Source organism: Amphibalanus amphitrite, unplaced genomic scaffold (assembly GCF_019059575.1).
Source record: "Amphibalanus amphitrite isolate SeventyFive unplaced genomic scaffold, NRLGWU_Aamphi_draft 000571F_arrow, whole genome shotgun sequence".
NCBI classification, from domain to species: Eukaryota; Metazoa; Arthropoda; class Thecostraca; order Balanomorpha; family Balanidae; genus Amphibalanus; species Amphibalanus amphitrite.
In genome coordinates this window covers 383,691-407,494 of record NW_024882065.1, presented here as the reverse complement: position 1 = coordinate 407,494, position 23,804 = coordinate 383,691, and the positions used below count along the sequence as shown (strand labels likewise).

General features: G+C 51.7%; 1 protein-coding gene across 3 annotated transcripts in view; it reads right to left on the bottom strand.

Annotated features, from left to right (window-relative positions):
• The window catches only part of LOC122394069 (sarcolemmal membrane-associated protein-like), a 28,943-nt gene extending 5,761 nt beyond the window's left edge, over positions 1-23,182 (bottom strand). Inside the window, exons 1-14 of one of the 3 annotated variants that reach the window (XM_043390635.1) lie at positions 22,932-23,182; positions 12,749-12,946; positions 9,613-9,750; positions 9,068-9,215; positions 8,641-8,707; positions 6,909-6,984; positions 5,951-6,118; positions 5,281-5,423; positions 4,833-4,968; positions 4,225-4,417; positions 2,981-3,342; positions 2,596-2,674; positions 1,352-1,488; positions 616-793 (exon numbers count right to left, since the gene is read on the bottom strand). In XM_043390635.1, the coding sequence (XP_043246570.1) occupies positions 616-793; positions 1,352-1,488; positions 2,596-2,674; positions 2,981-3,342; positions 4,225-4,417; positions 4,833-4,968; positions 5,281-5,423; positions 5,951-6,118; positions 6,909-6,984; positions 8,641-8,707; positions 9,068-9,215; positions 9,613-9,750; positions 12,749-12,895 (1,972 nt within the window). In that variant the 5' untranslated portion in view covers positions 12,896-12,946; positions 22,932-23,182. Of the gene's footprint in view, positions 1-615; positions 794-1,351; positions 1,489-2,595; positions 2,675-2,980; positions 3,343-4,224; positions 4,418-4,832; positions 4,969-5,280; positions 5,424-5,950; positions 6,119-6,908; positions 6,985-8,640; positions 8,714-9,067; positions 9,216-9,612; positions 9,751-12,748; positions 12,947-15,076; positions 15,318-22,931 lie in introns of those variants that run through there. The other 2 variants (XM_043390633.1, XM_043390634.1) reach the window with 2 other exon arrangements.
• Positions 23,183-23,804: the final 622 nt, after the last annotated feature.

Below are 23,804 nucleotides of genomic sequence, written 5' to 3'. Positions count from 1 at the left end.
ACAATTCGACCCTCGATAAATACAAAGCTACCATAACATAAAGCCGGAAACAAATAACACCCAAGAAGGAATTTAGCATGAAAATACCAAAGAGCTGTCACACGACAAAGTCTGGACAAAGGACGGCACAGCTGGAACAAAAGATGGCACGCACGCCGTACATGCCCCCCAGTGTCCCATAACTAACGCCGATGCCGGCTGCTTTTGTAACAGACGTACGACTCTTTGTGGGCTGCATCACAAGTGAATTTAGCATCCCGGGGACCCATTCAGTACACTCCGAAACTCACCAGGAATACAGAGGGCCTCATCATTCGTACATGTTAGAGGGAACAAATAGACAGAGGCTGGAATGGAACTGAACATTAGTTTGTTGACCCTGTCTCATTTACTAGGCTGTACAGGCTGCTGTCCTGGATAGTATACACCTGATCCTAGCGCAGGTCGCCACCGCCTGCCCCGCACCTTCCACCTAACACTGACCTTGCAGGAGGTCGGCGCGGGCACGTCCGTCGTCCCCTACCTGGTCATCTAGTTAATACACACCTAACCCTGGCACAGGTCCACAGCCCACGGGTCACCACTGCATTCCCATACCCTCCACCGCCCACTGACCTTGCAGGAGGTCGGCGCGGGCGCGACCGTCGGCGGCCGCCTGCTGCTGGTGGTCGTATTTGTTCTGTAAGCTCTGTAGCTGCCCGACGGCCTCTGTGACGCTCGCCGCCAGCCGGACCACCGTCTGCTGGAGCTGCTCGGTCCGCTCCGAGCGCACCGCCAGACTGGCCTCCGTCTCCTGGGCGAGGAGAGCGGGGGGGGGGGGGGGCTGTCAGATAGGCACACAGACGAATGGGAGAGAGATGTTAGATGTAGACGCACGTTCTACGAAGTCAGACGTCGAATTGATTCACAACCGTGGACAGTGCTGACACCTACACATAGACACAGTTGATAGGAGACAAGGGTACCAAGCTGCCCTTCACAACTAACATGAGGCGCACAAGAGCGTCAACATGCTGATATCACCTTTCGCGGCAGCACTCCTGTTCATTGAATACGCTACTGCCTTCGGGACAGTCAGAACAGCGTCCCTTACCTTGAGTTGTGTCCTCAGGTGGTCGGCCCGCAGCGTGGCCTCCTGACCGTTGTTGCGTACCCCTCAGGACAGTGTCTGTTGTTCTATACCCCTTAGAATGCCCCTTACCTTTAACTGTGTCCTCAGGTGGTCGGCCCGCAGCATGGCCTCCTGTTAGCTACCCCTCAGGATAGTGTCCCTCACCTTGAGCTGGGTCCTCAGTTGGTCGGCCCGCAGCGTGGCCTCCTGTTAGCTACCCCTCAGGACAGTGCCCCTTACCTTTAGCTGGGTCCTCAGGTGGTCGGCCCGCAGCGTGGCCTCCTGGCCGTTGTTGCGCGTCACCAGCAGCTCGGACTGACACCGCTCCACCTTGGCCTCGGAGTCGGCGCGGGCGGTGCGGGCCTCCTCCAGAAGTTCTGTCGGCCGCCCGAATACAGCAGTGAGCGACTCGGACAGACATTTAGCTTTTGTACGACGATGAAAGCGTGGGACAGAGCCACAAGAGCTTCGAACGATAGATACTTGGTGGAGTCAAGCAGGAGCGCTTCTTTAAGTTGGCTATTGAATACTGGTGGCTGCATACCATTACTAGTTCTTACAGCCCCAGAATAGAGCGGCATTGTAGGTGATAATATTACAGCTGTATATTGCATACATTGCCACGATCCAGGCAAAACTAGTGCGTGCTGGTTAATGGAAATAATACCGCAAAAGGCCTAAAAACCGCCACGTCCGAAGCGATTTGTATGAGCCATGCCTGTCAGCTCTATCATCAATGCTCATTCAAAATCATACGCAAATATGATCGCAAAATAAACCCTCCACTTTGATGAATGAACATGCAATCATGCAATAAAAGCATAAAAAAACTCAAAGCGGATCGTGCATGAGCAAGCAACTCATCAAGTGCCAAGACACAAATTGTGGGGGAAGAGAAAAGGGAGCGAAGGAGAACATTTAACAGGAACGGACACCTTGGTAGTTGCAGGCATCACCAGAGGAATGGCGACAGCGTGAAAGTTCAGTTCACGAAGCTGTGAGTGCAGCCAGCCAGCTATCTTAATCCCCACGGCTTCTCACGAGAGCACGACATGCGGGCAGGCGCACATGGCGCAGCCGCCATCAGTTACCGAACGAACCTTTTAGTATGGTTATTGTGCTAATGTAGTGCTCTACGTGCGTTCCCATCATCCACAAACGCTCTACAACACAGGCGGTCAGTCAGAAATGTTAGATACAAATTATGTACAAAAGAAACATAAACCCAAGCGCTCGTCGAAGGCGAACAAAGATAAAATCATAATTATGTTAACAAAACAAACAAACAAACAAACAAAACAGGACCAAAAAGAACAGAAAAAGGCAACATTAAAATATGTTATCTAGCCATACAAAAGCAAACTTAATACCAGAGAACAGCAGACACCATACCCCGACATATATTACCAAGAGGGACAGAAAATGTTAGATCAGCTATAAATGCCTCCCGGTGCTGAGATACCGACTGGGTGCGGCCGACTCACCCTGCAGGCTGTCCACCTTGTTCTTCAGCTGGATGATGTCGGTCTGGGTCTCCTTGATGTCGGCATCTCCCGCCGACCGCTGTAAGGAGGCGCGACACAAGACCAGGGTCAACATTCATCAGATAATGCCAAGACCCCGACTTAAAAACACATCGCGCTGTTCGAGATCGGTAATGACCCGAAAATCGCTAAAGCATTTACCACTTCACTGCGAGCATAGTGCCTCACTGGAAGTGGAATATCCTGTTTCCCAGAGTGGTCATAGAAAGCACCCCCTGCTACAGGAGGCCGAACTAAGTCCCTCCCCTCCACACGTTTCCCAGAGAAGCAACAGAACGCACCCCCTGCAGCTACAGGAGACCGAACTTGATCCCTGTCCACCCACCTGTTTCTCCAGTTTGGCCAGCTCGCCCTGTTTCTCCTTCAGACTGGTCTCCAGCCGCTGGGCCTCGTCTCTCCGTGTCGCCGCCTCGGTCCGAGCCGCGGCCAGCTCCGCCTCCAGGGCCGCGGCGCTCTCCTTGAAGGCGGCCGTCTCGGCGTCGGCCCGCGCGGCCTCCTCCCTCAGCCGGGTGATGGTGTGGTGCGCGGCCGCCAGCTGGCTCTCGGCTGCCTCGAGCTGACCCCGCACGGCGGCGAGCTCGCACTCGGTCTGCTCCATACCCGAGCCCAGGGCAGGGCTGCCAGGGGTGGAGGTCGGACTGAGCTCCTTATCGCCCAGTGAGATGTCGCCGTTTGGCGTGGTGTCCACTGCGGGGGAAGAAAAGGAGAGGTGTCAGTGACTCAAAGGGCTCAGAGGAGTAGACGAGTAGCGCTATGACGTGTGTTATACGATCAGTGATCTGTGATGAAAATTTCAAATTTACCACAAAACCATTGAACATCCTGCATAATTGGCAGCAACTTAGTGCAGTTGCGTGCAAAGAACTTTGCACTTCTTTTTGATCAATCACTGGTTCATGACACCTACGTCCTACATAACATTAGTCGCGGAAGCCCGCGTGCCTTCGGACAGTTCAAAACGGTGAACTTTAAAACGCCCAGCAAGGCTATTCCAGGTAGTATCCAGCTCGCAATAATACCCTGGAGACCCACCCGATCCCACTGCTGCCATTCAAACAGCCCCATCCGGGCAGTAACAGGGACCATTTCAGTCATGACAGACGTGAAGCACGCGGCCCGACAGCCAGTGCTAGTTTCCGAGAAAGACGGGGCATACACCACCAGCAGCCATAATTCAACTGACATGACCGACGACCCTCGTGGTGACACGGATATCCTCATCCCGAGTTCGCCCACTGTACTCTAGGGTTCTCTCTAGGGTGGGATTGGACGTGATGTTGTTCTAAATGGAAGGAAGTAAGATCCGGGTACGGTAGCCCTTCCATCTGGGACGATTATATGCTGATAGAATTACTCAGCAGTACCCAGCTGAACGGGGCAGTTCCATAAAGTAACTCGTATCCGCATTTACCAACCACGGCGACAAGATTACTTCATACTAACTTCAAATGCGCTACGCCAGTCATCAGGTCAGCGAGCATACCACTTAAAACCACCCAACACACTATGCAGCATGAACCATCTCCCGACTTCCTTCCCATCGCCAGTCACCACCCTCCCCGCACTCACAGGCCGGTTTGTTCTGCATCTTCTGCCTGAGCGCGGTGAGCTGCTGCTTGGTGAAGTCGCTCTCTGCCTGCAGTACCTCAAGCCGCGCGCGCTGCTGCGCTTCCTCGATCCTCTGCTGGGCGGCCCGCGCCTCAGCACCGGCCCGCTCTACGTCCCAGCGCATCTCGGCGGCTAGGGCCTCCTCCTCCAGCTCCTGGGCAGAGACAGGGGGACAGGTCAGAGGTAGACGGTTTAAATAGGCTGGATATAAGGCAACAGGAGAGTGCAATGAAATGGAGTGAAAGTGGGAGTTGACATGGATCATCATCTCAATAGAAAAGATTTCATTTAGTAAGTATCAGGATAAGACTGAGATATCCTAATTGAACGCTACAGATCGGGCAAAGGGCAGTGTTCTAATCGCTTCTTTACAGCGGGCTTCCCAAACTGTTTATATGCACTGCAGTCAGATTATCAGGCACATTGATCCGCAACAGCTCAGTCATCATCAATTTCAACACCACATCAGCGAAAACCAAACAGCATCGAGGCTGCTTACTGAACCAAAACAAAGCCACTCGCCCCTGCCTTTTCACAATCCCCTAATGCACCCCCCACCCGACACTGACCTTGACTTTGGTCTCCAGCTCGGCGACGGCGCTCTGCTTGGCCTCATATTTGGCGGCCAGTTCGGTGAGTTCCCTGCCGGCGGCGTCCCGCAGGTCGGTCTGCCGCCGACACTCGTCCTGAGCCGAGCTCACCGTCCTGGGCGCGCAGAGCGGGGGAACAGTCAGCGTCGGGGATAGATGTCTCAGGGTATGGCCAAGGTACGAGGCCAAGGCCCAATTAGTTCGAGCAGTGAGCACAAAATAGCGTTGGGGCCACTGTCAGGTCGATTTTTACTAGCTTAACTGTGCTGAGGTTTTTAAGTCCATAGCGAGAAAAAACAGGGATAAAAAGCGACGAATGCGCTAATTGTTCAAATGACTGAACGAACAACTGACTGATAAACAAATAAGGCATCAACGATGGCACCGGCATCTTATTAATGTGCTGCCCCAGAGTTCATAAACCCACCTTTCTAGCTCTTGTAACTTCCGGACGGCTTCCAACTTCTCCTGTAGCACCTTTTTGAGACTTTCTTTCGCCACATTCTGATACACATTCTTCTCTTCCTGTAGCCGCGCAATTTCCTCCCTCAGTTTATCCTCGCCAAAGTTCTGGAAACAGAGCCGAACAGTCGTGAGGACCTCATTAGACGGGAAATCACCGCCACGTCATGCAGAGCCGGAAAACACAGAGCGGTTCCGTCACACGCTCAATTATTTGTCTCCGTTTACGCGGCCCAGGTTGGCCACGAGTCGTGTGTAGCCATCCACTACTGCGCATTGGCACGCTATTCGACAAAACATTTTAATGGTGCGCCTACCCGATAGACGTCCACTGACATTCCTGATTCATGAAGAGTACGCACTACTACGCCAACTACGTCCTACAGTGCTTACAAAAAAAAAAAAAACAGTGGTCATACATGATAGAATAACCACAAATCACTGACTCTAACATTGCATTTTTAACAAGGGAAAAGTCACATTGTCTGCATTAAATCTCATAACAATGCCAATTCCTACCGATGACAGTAACACATAGCACAACTAGCATACAACTCACTTTAAACAAGTCATTTAATCCGTCCCCAACACCCCAACGAACGCCTATAACCATGGCCATCACCGCCATCCCTCACCTTGGAGTACAGCGCGTGCTGTCCCTCGAGGATCTCCAGCCGTGTGAGCAGCCGGTCCTCGTCGATGAGCGCCTTCCAGCTGGAGTTGGTGGCTGTCTGCACGCCGTCCAGCAGCCGCTGCAGCGTGGCCAGCTTGTTCTCCACCGCCCGCTCGCGATGCACGGCCTCCTGAAACACGGCGGCGGGGCAGACATCGGTTAGAAGACGGTACAGGCAGTTGGTAGTCAAACGACACACGAGTGAGAGACGCACCGGTATCTATCTTCTTTTTTTTACATAATCATTGATAAATTCGTCAGGTTGTAAAGACATACGGCCGTTTCTAATCACAAGATCTGTGTTCAGGAGGGATAGTAAATGAACAAAGTTGTATTTATGTCACTCGAGTGTGGCGTCAACCATAGCTGGCCTCCAACCCCTTAGCCTTGTTATCAGCCTATCAACCCCATCAGACGGCGTTGATTGAGGAAGTTCCACCGCCCGGCGCCCACCCGCCTGTCATACAGACACAACAGCCCCTTACTACCAGACAGCGCCCTCCCCTCCCCGCCGGCTGTACTAACACAGTCAGCCGTGCCAGCAGAGCCTGTCCGATCAAACCGCTCGTAACTACCCATCAGACACCGGTAAACGGCGTGGGAGGGGAGGGAGGGGATGGTGACGGGCCGCTCGGACAGCATAACGTCGCACCAGCGCCGGTCAAAGGGGCCGGGAGCTTCGACAGGAGCTGCCGAGAGCCGCAGAAGCTGCGATGGGCTACAGGTGGGACTAACGAGAACTGATGGATGGGCTTATGTAAGCGCACCTCCCTCAGAGCTTCTAAAAGCTGACGGAAGCTGCTGCCAGAGCTAGCCCACGTGTGGAATGTAGAGTGTGGAGCTCCTGAGAGCCGCGGCGGTCGTTCGCTGAGAATTCGCCGACTGGCACAACGAACTGAAACCGTCTGAGCTGTACTGACCTGGACACACTGCTGCAGCTGGTAGAGCTCCTGAGACTGAATCGGGTTGGCCGGACTCAGGGGTATCGACGCGGTGCTGCGGGCGGAGAGGAGCATAAGGTCAGCACACCTAAGCGCTATTCAATGGATGATCTTTGACAATAAGAGGCTGAAAAACGAGCGACATAGACAACCAATAAGCCACAGCCAGCTTCCGTGCAAACACCAAGGAGGAGTACGGCACACAGCTTGCTGAAAAATCACACACCTGAACGCGAACAGCCTCAATCACATACATATTCACTAATTACTTCTATAACCTTTGCCTAGGAAAAACTAATAGGTAGCTTTAGGAGCAATAAGAGCATTGGCCGCCGAGAGAGGGTCTATTATGCGTTTATCATCCCAGTGGACCGTTTGTTATAAGTCGCCCAGGTGTTGCCATGTTGTCATAACGTCTGTCTCTGTGGGAGGCCTAACACTGTGTCAACTACGCCAGAGCTGGCAGCAAACTGAACATCAACGGGCCCAGCCTGTGCCAATGATTAAATTAACAGACATCGGAATGTGTGCATATCATGACAAACAAGACAAATCAGCCGCTTGTGTTACGGGAATTTGAATGAAATAAAATTTCATATTTGAATGAAACTGTTATAACACGCAATGGCAAGAAAAATTATCAAGCTCATCAGCGATTCACGACAATCACAAATGCTCACATAAAGCAGCTGTGCCAAGGAGTCCCATGGGCCAAATAGCCAAGACAATAAGTCAAAACGGATGACATGACGAAGACGACAAGCGTACTGAAACACCGCCAACAGCCAGTTTTGGGAAGCTAAGGGGCCGGGGAAGGGAAACAGACACCGCGAATCTTAGCCTGTGCAAAGTGGTCACAAAATATGAGCAATTGGCCGTTTGTAAATCGGTACAAAAATAGGTCCAGTAGGTCGCATGGAACTGACGTAAAAAAAAAACTAGGGAAAAAAGACTGACGAACAGGGTGCGATTGGGGCGGCAAACACGCGTCACATAACGGACACCGTCCTCCACTCCTTCCAATGCCAGCGGTCTGTGCTAGCAGATCGGGGACACATTCTCTAAGCGAGCCGCCTGCCGTCCCCGTATCAGCAAGCGGCAGTCATCGGGCGACCGACCGACCCGACCAGCTAGCTGGGACAGTCTCCTGGTACACATAGCTCCCCAGCAGACACTGATACACTGACGAGGGGTTTGCGTGGCCCGAGCGGGGTTACTTTACCCCAGGTGGATGCAAGCGCACAAACAACTGCTCATGGACGGACATCATCACACCCAGGCGGAGTTCTAACACAACGAGCGGGCAGGAAAGTGTGGGTCTGACAAGGCAAGCGGGATAGAGCGTGGGGAAGACGAGTGGACGTGAAGCGAGAGGGTAGAAATTCAGCACAACTAAGCGGATTTACCCAGAAAGCATGTCAGGACTTGATCCTCTGAAACGTCAATGGAAAAATGTTCACCTCAAGCAGCAATTAAACGTAGCTAAGATAGTAGAGAACAGGCTAAGCGCTACATACTATCTACTTTGCTACTCCTACGATAACAAATTCGTACTCGTTCTACAATCAATCTCCATCGCCGAATGCTAGAAAATGACAAAATAGCAAAGGGGTTGCTTCAAGCTAGAAGAACAGTCTACTAAACAGAGCATTGAATCGCTATAGGGCATAAAACTGTGAATTAGCTGCCACTAGCCTCGCGAAGGCCTTACCTGGCTTTCGCCTCCTTCCCGTCGGGAAGATAGAGCTTGAGTGTGGCCACGATACACCCGTGCGTCACTGAAACTTACACACAAATGTGTTAGTCGAATGCATGGGGACAGTAAACTTAAAATAGGGCGTTGAGTGACACAACCAATAATGATGAAAAAAACGGAATGCGAACGAAAGGCAGTCCTAACGCGTGGCAATAACGAAAGGACTAACAATTTATTCATAATTTTACTATCTGCATTATTAAGCATTCATAACACAGCTTCAAAGTCTTTCCCATTCCCAAGACAAAAGATAAGTATTATGTTTCAGACCATCGACATCCCGTACTTTTCATCGAGCTAGCATATGGTCCGGACGTTGGAGTAACTTCCCTCTTCAAAGTTCATTCCTCATCCGTATTTCCCTTGCGCTGACGTCCCGTACCTTTTTTCGAGTTCTCCATGACATCGACGCCAAACTGGACGATGTCACCGGAGCACAGCTCCCGAGGCGGCGACTCATCGGTGCCTTTGCCCAGCCGTTGACTGTTGACAAACGTGCCATTGCTGCTCTTCGTGTCCTGGAGAAAGAACTGAAACAAACCGCCACCGGCGGCGCGCTGTCAGCGCTGTGACGCCACTATCGGCGATAACGGCGGATATGGCAGATCGGAAATCACCAAACAGACGTTATTGGTAGCGGGAGGCGGTGATTGGCGGAGCATGGAGCTGGAACACGTATTGATGATAGCCGAGGATGACACGGCGACGCAAGTTGATTAGCGGGTGGCAATGATGAGGTGACGGCGGAGCACGTCATTAATTTATCGCACCGCCGCGGATCAGGATTCAGGATATTGGCAAGATGGACGATCAGGGTCTTAGGGTAAGACTCATAAAAACACCTAACAAGATATTCACAAGATCACCACCTCCTTAGATCACCTTCCAAGACGCTGATCTGGGTTTTTGTCCACTGCCGGTCCTCACCTTGCCATTTTCAAACCAGAGCAGCGCGTGATTCCTGGAGAGCACCTTGCAGTCGAAGATGGCGTTGTTGGTGGCGGCGCGGGAGCGAGCCACCGACCGGCCGATCTTCTCCGGCTTTTCCAGGGTCAGATGACGATCCTGAGGTCAGCAGGGGGCAGGGCGTCAGCATGGTGCACCGAGGCTAGTGGATCAGGCAGCGTTGTATGCAGAGGCAGAGTGCAACAGCACAGTGCAACGGGGACGAGTGGAGGGTAATTCAAAGTAACGGCGCTTCAAATAAACGTGCGCCTAACGCGGATGTAGGTCATACACGTCAACGTGGACACAACAGACATGGACGAAAGATCCTGATGGATTCTGGCTAAATCACTGTCCAGTGACCACTAGAAACGGCCTTCAGATATCTCGGAAGACGAGAGCCGCGGCCTGCATTTCATGGTCGGGTGATTACGACTGCAGTGTAGGGCTGACGTCACACTGATCAATAAACCCACGAGTGACAAACGAGCTCACAGTGGTAAGTCGCAGGAGCGGAGATCGAAGGCTATTACGGAATGGGACTTGATGACTGGTAAAATACACGTCCGTTTTAGTTTTCTGAACACTGCTATGCAAACAATAGACAGAAACGATTTTTCAATAGGCACGTTGACATAAAATGAAGCCGATACACCGACTCTATCAGCAAACGAGTAAATATGAAAAATGTGCCACAAGAAGTAGCGTTGCTCTCAACAAAAAAATCACACTATCACATTAACATATCACTTACATTACAATTTTAACAGCTCCATTTCCTTACATTGTTTTCATTTTCCTGATACCCAAAACCACGAGAGCATTCGCCCTCTTCAGAGACACCTGTTTCACGTTAGACACAGTGTCAAGTGTTTTCACATACATAACTCATAATGCCCATAGTTATTATATGTTGCATGTATAAGCATATACTCATCAACCGTAACGGTAACGAGACCAAACCATTTACCAACGGTACATAATAAGTGTGACATCATATCCCAACATCACACGCTTCTACACCACAAACAAGATAAAAAACTCAGCAGTGTGTATTGTGAGCAAGGAGGGACGTTCGGTTCTGTTTGCGAACGAGGAGCAGAGAAAGCAAAGTGCACTGATAGGGTACGTTGCACAACACGTCTAATGATAAACAGTGAGACTCAAAGTGCAACAGAGCGGCGCCCGGGCAGACGGACGGCACAACACACAGAGAGCAGATGACACCGACGGCTGACGGCTGTACAGGTCAATGTTGCACTTAAAGCCCAGTATGGACGATGTCCTGATCGCTGCTCCGCTCAAATTCAGTCGTATTCTTTGGGTTTCATTCAGTCCGTTGAGCTTGCCGGCAGTTGAAAGTGGGCCCTCAGGGACCAAAGCTAGCGGAAAGTGGTAATAACGTGCAGTTCTTCAGACACGTTTCAAAGCAGTATTCATCACTCCAGTATTCATCGCATCAAATGTACTGCATACCCATAGGTATCTTCTTTTGGAGTGCATATCAAGCTTAGCGCGTTATCTTATCTCATTGCCGACTTATGTAGAATGCCGTCGGCAATGTTAGGGTAGCTTACGTAATGCTAACAACGGTCAAAGGACATTCCTGATCCACAGCATGAGCTCAGGAGCCGAAACTAAAGTCTAAGTGCGTCTTATCGGGGGGATCCAAGGAGCAAAACTGAGCCGTCACAGCTGAGTGATAAATAATAGTTCTACAGAACGCCCTCATACTCAAATAAGCATTGCTATGCACAATCGACCTAAAAATAAGCCACCAAAATAAAACATATGATTGACGGCATTACGACCAAAACACACACAAAAAAACACGACTATCGCTCACGCTTGTTTTGCGTGCGCTACTGATCAGAAGCGACGCATTGCCCTGTGCGCCCGGCCACCGCCTCGCGTGTGTCGCCTGCGGATGGCGGCCGTCTGATAACGGTGCGACGCGTGATGTCCGGCGTCTGTCAGCGCGTTCGGCACGCGTCCGTCCGTCCGTCCATCCGTCCGGTGAGATGACGCCGACGGTACGCGAGCGTCCAACCGGTACACGCAGCTACAGCGCCGCGTCACGCAGATAGGCTGTGTCGACCTTAGTTGCACCCTTGCATTGCATCCTTGGTCCACTCCATGATTCATTACATCCAGCGCACAGCACCGTCCACCGCTCCACCGGGGAGGGGTCGCTCGTCGCGTACACTCACCACTCCACCACCTGCCTTCCAAAAGCTTCACTCCACCACTCGCCGTACATTATTCCATCACCTGCGATCCACCGACCCCCCACAGGCAACGTCCCGTCTCCCCACTATAAAAATCCCTTCACCCACCATCCGCCTACCGTCGCCCTGGAGAGCTCCACACACATCCCTGAATCGTCCTATGGCGTCACAGTGCGCCAAAAAGCGCCCGCTGCCCGGTACGGAACCGGTATGGGCGAGGCCGTCCATCCGTCCGTCCGCCGGGCCAGCCAAGGTGGCTCTGGGCGGCACCAGAGTCACCGGTATGGATTATAGCCGCCGCGCTGGTCAGGGGACACATTTACCCCGGAGTGAGCCGTACGGGTATATGAAGTTCCGAAGATAGTTTTGTGCAGGGATCAGTGTGTGCTGTATGAGTGCGCGTTGCGACACACGAGAAAAAGGAGCGGGTTTTTCGTCAGCCTGCAGAGTGAAAGTAAGACGCAGGTTCGAGCTGGTTGTTGGAGCCATACGCATGCTGTGGTGTTTTGTTCCAGGTATTTGTTGAAACATGTTACACGATGCTCCTTGTTGAGCGAAGGCCTGGCCAATGGCCATGTCCCACCTGGTGCGCGGGCGTCGGGTGGCATCGTGACCCCAAATAAGGTGCGCGATGTGCCATATCAAGACTAGCGTTTACCGTGATAACAGTCCAACTACCCACACACGCTCTGTGCGACACCGAACACACATATTCCCTCACGCAACATATCCACGTAACACCCCCATGTATCCCCAACCTTCCATACCACCCCCACCAGCGGCAGTCTCTCGTCCAACCAGCCGGCCGGCTGACATCGAAGCCGTCATACACATCATCATCATCATGCTTCTCGCCGCCATCATCGCCATCATCATCACCATCGCCTCACCTGGAATGGATGCGAGTTGGGCCGACAGATGAGCGTGGCCCGAGAGACCATCTTGGTGGCGGGGTCGGTGGCCGTGCCGATGAGGGAGTCGGGCGCCGGCTGGTGAGGCCAGACCCCTGGGCCGCGCGCCGGGTTGATGACGACCATCTACGTGGGAGCCGAGCACCACGCGCCACGCCCGGGCATCACCGGTTCACACTGTGAGGGAGAGGTGCAGTCAGCGTCGAGCGACGGGCATCGGGATGTGTAAAGTAGGTGGAAGATATAGCATTGGATAATAATGCATGGGAGCGCCCGCAGGTGTCCTCTATTGTTGCCAGGTGGCCGCAGAGACTTGGCTAACGCTAGTGGACATCTTCATGGTCAGTGTACGGGGACCCGCAGTTGCTACTGTACACGAACCCCAACTCTAGCCGTCTGTCCTGTCCAGTAACAACCGATAACATTGATATCGACTGCCGGTCCCTATACAAGAGCAGCTGAGGTTTTCTGTGCGTGCCCTGTGACAGCTTATCTTTGTTCACTGTGAGGGTGCTGAGACAATTTACTCAGGGTCGCTGTACAGTAGCAACTGCGGGTCCCCGTACCGTACTAGATCTGATACGATCACCCTATACCACATCACGCACTGAGCTCGATACGGACATTACCGCAGTCCGGCTGGAGCCGCGCACGCCGAGCTAAATAAAGACGAAACCGGGCACAAAAACAGCGGTGCACAACCAGCATTGGCGTGATCGATGCTCGTCCAGGCCTGGTTGGTGTTCAGTTACCTGTTCAGGCTCGGTATGGAAATGGTAATGTGGTGATGGATATTGGACTCGTGTGGTCAATCATAAATGTTGCACACATTACTGCAAAGATATCGCGTTCAAAATGTCCAGTTGAATGCTTACAAAGAAACTGATAACGTCGTGGCGAAGAGTTGAACAGGGCTTTTCTAACGATCCCCAATTCGCAACAATCTCCTCATTTTAAACCCTAGCATAGTCCCACACTTCACAAGTCAGCGCACTCGTTCATCCTTATCACATCAGCGCTCTCAACACGTCATGACTGCATCATCCACCATCTCTGACCAGTCATCAACATGCATACGAGCCTCCCAAAGCCCCCATCAACCCCGAATGTTTCACCACCGACGGATAACGGCCATGTTTACCGCCGGGAAACGTCCAACATGGGCGGCGGAGCGACTCGAATCGACACAAACCGACGAGAAACGCCCGCCCGCCACCACCCACAAAACACGGCCCTCTGATACAACTCTGACGGCTGTTTTGGCCGCGGGCGCTCTTGGATCTTTCGGCAGACGACAGGTGCCGCCCGGAAGAAAACACCACGTGCGCAGTCGGTCACCGTCGCCGACACACGCACCACCGTCGTGGACGCATCATCGACGCCGTCGGCAGTGACGGGCACGCTCTGCTCGCAGGGAAGCCCGACGGGAAGCCTGTCGCGGTCGACGTGCGTCGAATTCCGACCGGGCGGCGTGTGCGAGAGGGGATGGGCACGCTGCCGGTCAGAGCTCCCAGGATGAGAGTGACGGGTATGAAGGTAGGTAGAGTCGGACCGGTCTGCTGATACGGAGGGAAGAGAGGGAAGAAAGAAAGGGAAATTGTGATAGGAAGAAGCGGTGGATTACGGGTCGCTGAAACCGGAACGGTGCAGTCGAGAGCAATAGCAGCAAACAATTATTAGCATGACCAGAGTCAGTGCGTCCCAAAGTCACAATTCAAACAAATTACTTTGCATGGGGATGATCCGTTGGTATTCGTCCAGGAATCAGTACACATAACCTAGCAGAGTGAGGACACAAGCAGGACCGGAATAAGGTGTGATAGCGAGTTCGCAGCAGCGGCAGCGGCAGCGGTGGTGTGTTGTGAGCGGGTGGGCGTGGCCCCTCCGTCCAAGTCCGGCCGGCCGGTCCGTCCGCTCGATACTGCCGTGGCTGGCCGCACTCGTGACGTCCAGGTGGGGTGGCCAGCCGATGGGCCACGGCAGACGATCGGGCGGCACACGAGCACGAGGTGGGAACAGGCCCGTGCCAAGCCGCATCCACATAACACATAACCCCGCTACGGAGGTGGTGATTTGGGCTTGGGGTATACGGAATAACCAACTTATCGGCAGCCGGCGCCCAGCAGAATCAGAGGTGTGTGGTGAACCACAGACCTGGGATAAAGGTAAGAAGAACGGCATGCCCTATGAACCACAACACCGCCGACCGTGTATCTATCTACCCACTGAATTCACACTGGGCGGGCCGGCCCTCTGGCGACCCGGGCTGGACTGGCCCGGCCGCCGGGGGCGGCGCGGCCGACTGACCTGGCGGCGCGGCGCGGCGACCCGACAGAGTCCTCACGTGACCGACGCCCTGCAGCCAACATCAACACGGTCCTCTCTGCCGGCGGCACTGGCACCGCGCTGCACTCGCTCCACCAAACACCGCCGAGCAGCGCGCCGTGCGGCTGCTCCGACCGACTCGCGCACAGCCTCCCGGCGGATCACAAACCGCGCATGACACCGGCGTGTCCTCGCGAGCCGCCACCAGCCACAGGACATCCCTCAGCAAACGTCGCACAATTCCGCCTTCCGGCTCGGCCAATTGAGTTGACCCGGCGCGCGGTGTCTGGCGTCATGCCAGGCCGGCAGCAGCGAGACCGGCGGCCGGCGGCGGTGGCAGCGGCAGCCCAGAGAGGCCGACCGAGCCCGACCGACTACGGCGGGGCAGGCGCGTGTCGACTCGAGCGAGCTGGTGGCGTCACCGACGGCACGGATCGCGGAGGGACGGAGCGGCGCGCTGCACGGTCGGCCACCGAGGCAGGGTGCGGCTCTCCGAGGTGATAGTGAGGGGGATGAGGGAGGGGGGGGGGCAGTCAGCTGGGCCGAGTGACGTCACTCATTGGCACGGCCACCAGACAGCTGGACCGGCGGTGGCAGAGACCCGAGTTTCGAGAACCGGTGCCAAAAATAGCCGGACGAAGAAAACCGGGGGTATTTGAGTCTCCGGCAGAGGTATGAATTGGATGAGCAGATAAGCGAAACGAGATTCAGTCCAGTCGAATGAAGGTTGAAATATGAAACTCGGGGAAGGCGTAACGCCTAGCCTGCGGCAGTGCGGCATATATGCGAACCTCAACTCCAAATAATCGGTCGGGCTCGTCGTACCCGCTCACACTTCTCAGTCTGATAAAGGCCGCCTGCAGTCACCAAGACATGACTGTGGCGCGTCAACCTACAAACTTCGTCTCGCATGGACACCAAAAGTTGCCCAGGGACGGCAACAAACTGCAACTCGTCATGGCACGTCCAATCAACGACAGAATCGTCAACTAATAGCTGCCACAGCTGTCTCGCAACAGAAGCATCCTTTTTACCCACAATGGGCCGCCCACTGTATTTAATTGCAGCCAAACACAGCCGCCAATTGAAGACAATCGGTTCTCACATAGGACGCCTGTTACTCGTGTCCCCAGTCACCAGCCATGACAGGCGTGTCAACAGAGGCAGCCGGCGGCAGTGTGCAACAATGGAGCCCAATGGCCAGCGCGGCATCGACCAAGCGAAGCCCGAGAACGGAACGACGATGGACGGCGGACGGGGTAAGGTAGAGGGAGTAAAGAGAGGGAGAGAGAGAGAGAGGGAGAGAGAGAGAGGAGAGAGAGGAGAGAGAGAGGGAGAGAGAGAGAGGGGGGAGAAGAAAGAGAGGGAAAGAGACAGCAGAGTAATGGATTTTGGGAGACTCGGCAGAGCGCGTACTGCGTAGAGCCCATCACTCGTCACGTAAAGGTCACGTAAGCCCAATAAGACAGAAAAGGCCACGGGCATGGAAAGGGCCAACACAATAGTCCGGGTGGGAGCAAATATAACGGCACACATGCGTCAGCAGTCACAGTGGATAACAGGACGGGACAGAGCCCGCTGATCCGCAGACAGATATGGAGAACTGGGCATCAAGGACGACAGATCGGGACGGACAGCGCTGAAGTGCCCTCAGCTGTAGACCATCTTTGTGTGACCTCATCTGTCGTTAGTGAGACGTGGTCCCATGAGTGACACAGGCCCTGACCAGGGTATCTGAGGGACTGTCCCAAACGAACAGCCACGGCGGACCTCAGGGAATGAGGCAAAATTGCCACACCGCACGGTAACGACTGGTGACACCATATCGGCAGCAAACATCTCCCTACACCCCACCCGGGACCACTCCGCTCGGCCCATATAAAAACGGACTACAGGACAACTCCCGGTGTTTTTTAACAACAGTGACAAAGAATAGTATCTAATCTTTAGTTCTGCAGCAACCTGCGGTTACACGCCACGTGCGCCTGCTCCGCTCAATCTACATCCCATCCGGACTCACCCATCGGGGTTACTCCGGTCAGACTCCGTACGCTGACCGCAGGCGGTTCTGACGTAACGGATTGGCGACCGCCAAGGCTACTCGGCACTACGAGCCGAACGCATTCCGTCTCCACACAGTGCCACTCTCTGGTAACCGGGCAGCGACAAAACACGCTACGGGTTACTGGACAGCGACAAAGCAACACACAGCAATATCTTTCACTCAAGTACGGCGCCTTGTTCACTGTCCCGTGAGCTGACTTCGGTAGAACACAAGCCAACGGGCGTAGTACAGTGTCCCAAAATTGTATTTTGGCTTGGGTGTCAGAGGGAAAAATAGCTCGCCCAAAAGGGGGAAAATTTAGTGGAAAATTGTCAGTCACATAAGCCCCAAAAAGTGGAAAAGGGATCAATGGCGCACATTTATAATTATATGCAACTGAGACAGATCGCAGGATGCAAGACGACCAGCAACGCAAATGCTTACTGTCAGTAAAATTGGGAGTTGGAAATAGCTCTTAAAAATGTGGATGAGAGCACAAAATAATTTTTATTTGTATGTCAGGTCGCAACCAAATTGACACATTTTGGGATACTGGTGTAGTAAGAGTATTTAGAAGATGTTCGGTGTAAACTTTTGTCAGGATACCGCCTGTGGATACCTCTGCGATGCATGAAAGTCACTCACAAAACACCCTTGGTGAAATTCACTAGTGATAAGCCGAGAAACACCAGGAAGCTGACCGCATGCCGATCAAAAAGGCGAACGAAAAGCGCTCAGAGTGGTGGGAACATTCATTATCCAATGTGTCGGTCGGACCTTCACCGGGGGAGGGAGAGGGAGAGGGAACGTCGGGCGATAGCGAGAGACGACCTTTCGGAGGCCGCCACAGTCGCCGAGTGGGTGGAAACTGCGGTCAGCGGCCGCTGATATGGGTTTGTGGGGGAGGGTGTTGCGCGGGCTAAAAACGGCGGCTGACTCGGCAAAGAACAGGGTCACTGGGTAACCGATATTATGTGCATACACCACCAGAAGCAATGGAATGGTGATCCTTTGATAATTTTGCTACCAAATTCAGATAAAGTGTTTCGAGGATGCAAGTACGGTGAATTGAATAGTTAACTGTTCAAAATATATGCCCACCATCTGAGCAGCAAATTAAAACAAATCATGCCAATGCTTGGGCGTATACGTAAACCTAATATCGACTAGTATGAGCAAGGGAAAACGTAACGGCCACAATGCCAAGGACGAGGTGTTCGCCCTGAAAGCATTCACGTGTCCCTGGCAGCCACGCCCCAGTGGTCACACCACCATCAGTGCCAAAAATAACGGACCGGTTTCACGCATGCCCTGCGCGTCAAATCAACGCAAAATTTACCGTCCATTCAGTCGAACACATGATCCGGAACGGGACGAGCCTAGACGAGAAGCCGTCGGCGGCGGTTACGCCGCAGCGAATCCGCTCGCCATCTCCTGAGGCGTGGCGGTGTAAGTACGAGCCGTCTACGAGCCGCAGCCGGGCAGACTGGGAGGAAACGGTCGTACTACGCCAGGAATGACTGGAACGCCGCGCTGACGTGAGCCGCCGCTGCAGCCGGTATCTGCAGCTGTATGTACGGTAGCGTTGGACCACGGAAACGCGACAGGAACGACAGGGGTCGAGGCAGAGAGCAGTGGGTTTGCTTGTCAGTGTTCTAAGCCAATAACCAACAAAAGGTATACCTCAATACCTCAAAAGGTACCCCAATGGAAAACAACACAAAATGTTAAGCATTTCTATTGGATTGTTTGTTTCACTACAGTATAATTTGCAAATTTATATTCGCTTTATTTATCGTCGTCAGAAACGACGAGAAACTCAGCTACACTACCGGGGGTAATTTTCAGCCGGCCCCCGTAGCTCAGTTGGTAGAGCGTTAGACTCCGCGTGGTGAGAGCACGCGTTCCCGGCTTTAACCCGGCAGTTGCTGGGATATTTCGCCACCCGCCGTTTGCTGGGGTGGGGGGGGGGGGGCGTTAAACGCCCCCAGCCGATAACTCGAGAACCGGTAGGCGCAGCGAAACGCACGAGGCGGCAAACGAAAGAACGCGACAAGACGCTTCAGATGAGTACTTTTAAGTTGAATTTTGAGGTCACAGGTCGGGTCAAGGTCAGGTCAAACACCTGAAATCGGGCTTTCCAGTAGCATGGACTTCAGGGCTTCGCAATGGGCGCCTCTCGTCATAAACTCTGTCAAAACGGTGCACAATCCTTTATGTAAGGCCTACCAGAGCGGCAGCTCCATGTAGGGGTCAGTCAAGCATAGGTCAGGGTCAAGGTCAGGTCAACCGGGTAGGCACATATCCCCGAAAATCAAAACTGATATTCGCAGCCTGTGACACATGTTTTATGGGTAATTTTGGGCAGAACACGATGGTGACATTCATTTTATCATATGTGTACGTGTTTGGCTCAAAAAGTTCAATTTAAGAAATGCATGTATCATAGTTGTGAAGTAGTCACGAGAAATTGCCAAGATTCAGTTCAAGATTTTGGAAAATTCGGAACGATAATCAATAATCGAAGATAGCCATTTTATTGTTCATGGTATTGGCAGTCTAATGGCGTTTACGGCATGTCTGTATGTCTATTCTGTGATTTTATATGATTTTTTGAACATATGCCGTTTTTGGTCGAAAACTCAGAAATCATGACGTCACTAAAACCTCGATATCTAAAAAAAATTCCGACCGATTTTTTTTTGAAACTTTGTCACAATAAACGTCAATCAATTCACTACAGGTACCCAAATTTTGGCGCGCCTGGTGCGACGGAAAAAGTGGGGGCGTTTAGCTCCCCCCCCCAGCAACTCGCGGGTTAACAGTCCGGGTTCGAAGCGCGATGGGCGCTTGACGTTTACGAGCCTCCTGACAGGTATGGTTGCAGTTGGTGGCAGACCGTAGCCAGGCAAAGTTAGTGAGGGGACCGACCGTGCGCGGCTATGTGCGCGCGTTAAACTTTGGACCCCAAATTCTGCCATAGAACCGGAATTGCGCGATCGGAGGGTAGAGGGCAGGGTCACCGTAACAAGCTTCGCTTAGCGGGGGCGCTGTCCTAGTGAATCCTTTTAATCAAAAGGTTCGTTAAAAAAGAAAAAGAAAGAAAACAAATTGCATTACATTCGCTAAATGGCTCAATTCACAGTCATGTGGCGTTTGCACTCTGTGGTCCCGATGGTAATTGATGAAAAAGCGCGTGTTTACATGCCAAGCACGTCGCCCACAAAACCAACAAAACCTTTAAAGACGCCAGCGAACGGCTGATTGGATGACACCATAACCCTAACGGTGTGAAAATATCGTAAGCTGATTCGCGATGGACGAAAATGTATCAAACACTTTGACAGCCTTTGAATGGACAAAAATTGATGGGCAGACTGCATTCTGTTCATTGATTGATGATTGATTGATATTCAATGTTCACTGATGGACATTCTGTGAAATCACATAAACATTTTCATCCAACCTGAGTCAAATATAATTAGTGGCTGCACAGTGCACACACAATGACATAATTGACACAAGAATGGCATAAGTGATCGGTATCCAGCAGCTGACAAGCATGACCATTGCTATTGGTGGAGTGATAGAGAGAGGGGGATGGCGGGGAGACGGCGAGGGCGAGAGTCCGCCTGTCGGGGGCACTTGGCCCCCTCTGATGAGGGGGGGGGGATCGAAACCAGGAGCAAGGGGCCACGCCATGAGCATGGCCGATGAGGGGGATTCAAGATTTGTACGTACGGCCGATAGGAGGGCCAGAAAATCACCGCTCCGCCACTTCAAACTGTCAAATGTGAGCAATTTATCGTGTACGTTCAACGCAGCTAATAGGTTGTGTTGAAAGAATCTGAGTTTGTTGCATTCTGCACTCTGCAGCATTCGCAAACCAGATGCGCTCGGCTCATGTAAGGGTTTAGCGGTGTCGCCCGGTGGTAAGAAGGGCGAGATGCGCATGGCTGATGGCAGGCCTTGAGGACCACCACTTTGCCGCGACCAAGGCGCTAAGTATAGTCAAATCCGCTGTGAATGACTTGCCTATCAGATTTGTTGTTCAATACAGCTAATGACCTATCGAGAAATAACGAAAATGCCTGCATGCCAATTGCCATAGTCCCACTTTCTGGGGCCGTTCATATTTCTTTTTTATAACTGGGGCCTTCACAAGTCGTCAAGCCATTAGGGTAACCATGGCACATCGCGCAATAATCACCCTGGATAAAGCGCCAGGGGCAGCTAACGCTAACGGATAGGCTTCATGTATTGGAGTGACATGCTTTTAATTCTAATCCTGCTGTGCAATTATTTCTTGTTCCGTTTTCATACCACTAAGAGGGCAGGCTTGTGACTCATATCGGTCAGAGCGGCTTTCAACTGGTCACTTGTACGGGTTCGGTGGCCGGTGCGGATTTATTGTACCCTCAGCCAGCTTTAGTGTCAGTCGGGGGAGGTTTGGTCAATCGTTGTCATTTTTAGCACGTGCTATTTTTGTCAAACGTGCTAAAAATGACAACGATTCTGCTATTTTTGACAACGATGAGGCCGATTTCACTCCTCAGCGAGGAAATGAAGATTTTGGAAAGATAAACACTGATTTTGGAAAAGAAGTGCTGCCACCTGGTGCAAGACGAAGAATCCAGCTTTAATATGCCTGTTATTTGTATGGTAGTTTGTTTTGTGGCCTGAAGTTGGAACTTAAAATTGAAGCATCCGAAAATGATCAATATTGATCGAAAACATGATGTTGATGAAAAAAATAATATTTTAAGTTGAGAGAGGAGGCCATTTTATCCAGATGCAGTAGTTTACTTCTTGAAATTATTTTTGCTAATGACGGCTGCTAATTATCCCTCATTACATGGCAGTCGTCGTAAGCAAAAATAATTTCAAGAAGTAAACCACCGCATCTGGATAAAATGGCCTCCTCTCTCAACTTAACATATTATTTTTTTCATCAACATCATGATTTCGATCAATATCGATCATTTTCGGATGCTTCAATTTAAAGTTCCAACTTCGGGCCACAAAAAAGGGTATACTTCAACGTTGGACTACCATACAAACAACGGCCATATTAAAGCTGGTTTCTTCTTCTTGCACCAGGTGGCAGCACTTCTTTTCCAAAATCAGTGCTTGTATTTCCAAAATCGTGATTTCCTCGCTGAGGAGTGAAATCGGCTTCATCGTTGCTAAAAATAGCTGATAGCGTTGTCATTTTTAGCACATGGTTGCCAAAAATGGCATGTGCTAAAAATGACAACCTTTGACCAAACCTCCCCCAACTGGTGTGGATATTCCGGCTCTGTTTGAAGGATTGGTGCGTATTTTGAACTTGGGCCGGTGCACCTCGTCGACCTGCCAGCCATGCTTTGCAGACTGGACCACCAGCACTGGCAGTCCGTTCTGACCAGCGCACACTCATTTCAACCCGAGCACACTGAATTATCAACATGATGTCAAAGCTCCAACAGTTTTTTTTTTATTTTCATCTATCTCGTCAGGTTAGTCATGTCCATCCCCAAGCCAATTCCACAATGCACTTTACTAAATTCGCACCGCACCGCACCAAATCCGCACCAGCCGAACAAGCCCGCACCAACGAGATCTCGTCGAAATTGCCATACTTTGCAGAATGGACTGACCCTGCCAGTCAGTGGTGCAGAGACAGAAGCACATCAGCAGAATGAGTTGACTTTTTGGAATAATTCATGGGTCAGATAATTGTCCATAAGGTGCTTCAAGTAATGATCCCAACCCATACACTATCTCCCTATCCATGATTAGGTAGGTACTTACAAAACGGATGGTATGACGCCACGTCCCGCGAGATTCTTGGAGGTCCATTCAAGTCATGACAGGGGCCACCAAACCGCATCACAATATTCCAGGCTAAAATTAACACACTGAGAGTGCCTTGTGTTTTTGCTGATCCACTTAAAAACACAGTAACCACAATTAACTCATAAAATCACAATCACACCAATCCAACCTTCAACACATCAAGAAATTCTACAATCTACAATCTTTACGCAGTTTGCTCTGAGTTTGCCGCATAATGGTTATTGCCCATCACTATTTTATAAAAAATTTTCCCCGCTTTACAAAGCGTTTATATTCCTTTCAAATAAAATAGCAAATTAAAATTAAGATTAAACAAAGGAAAAATTTTGTACTTTGAAATGATTATAACACCAAAACTGAGAGTATATTCATTATAGTACCGGTACTATCTTGCTGAAGTGTATGTCCGTGAAGTTGGCTTCATATACGAATCTGAATCCAATGTCGGACACAAAATAACTTCATAAAGGAATGCAATACCACCATAAGCTTTTCATCACGCTTGCCTTCATCATGTTTGTCATCCTTGTCGATTTTATCTTCCGCGAAGCCTAGTGGATACTGGATATAGTGGATGAGGCGTCCGCTTGTAACCCGGTGGCCGCGAGTTCGTGGCTGGGGAGCTATACCTACGTCGTCCGCACCATACGTTGTGAAAGAGACAACGTCTGCAACACTGTGGCAGCTGGCGAGAAAGGGCCAGGCTAAACTAGGGAGGACCGTGTTGCCATCTAGGTACCTACCTGCAAAACGTTACATTTTCTGCTTAAAGTATCACCGGCCAACCGGACGCGGTCGGTCGGGTGCTCAAAACCAAGATTCCTTCTC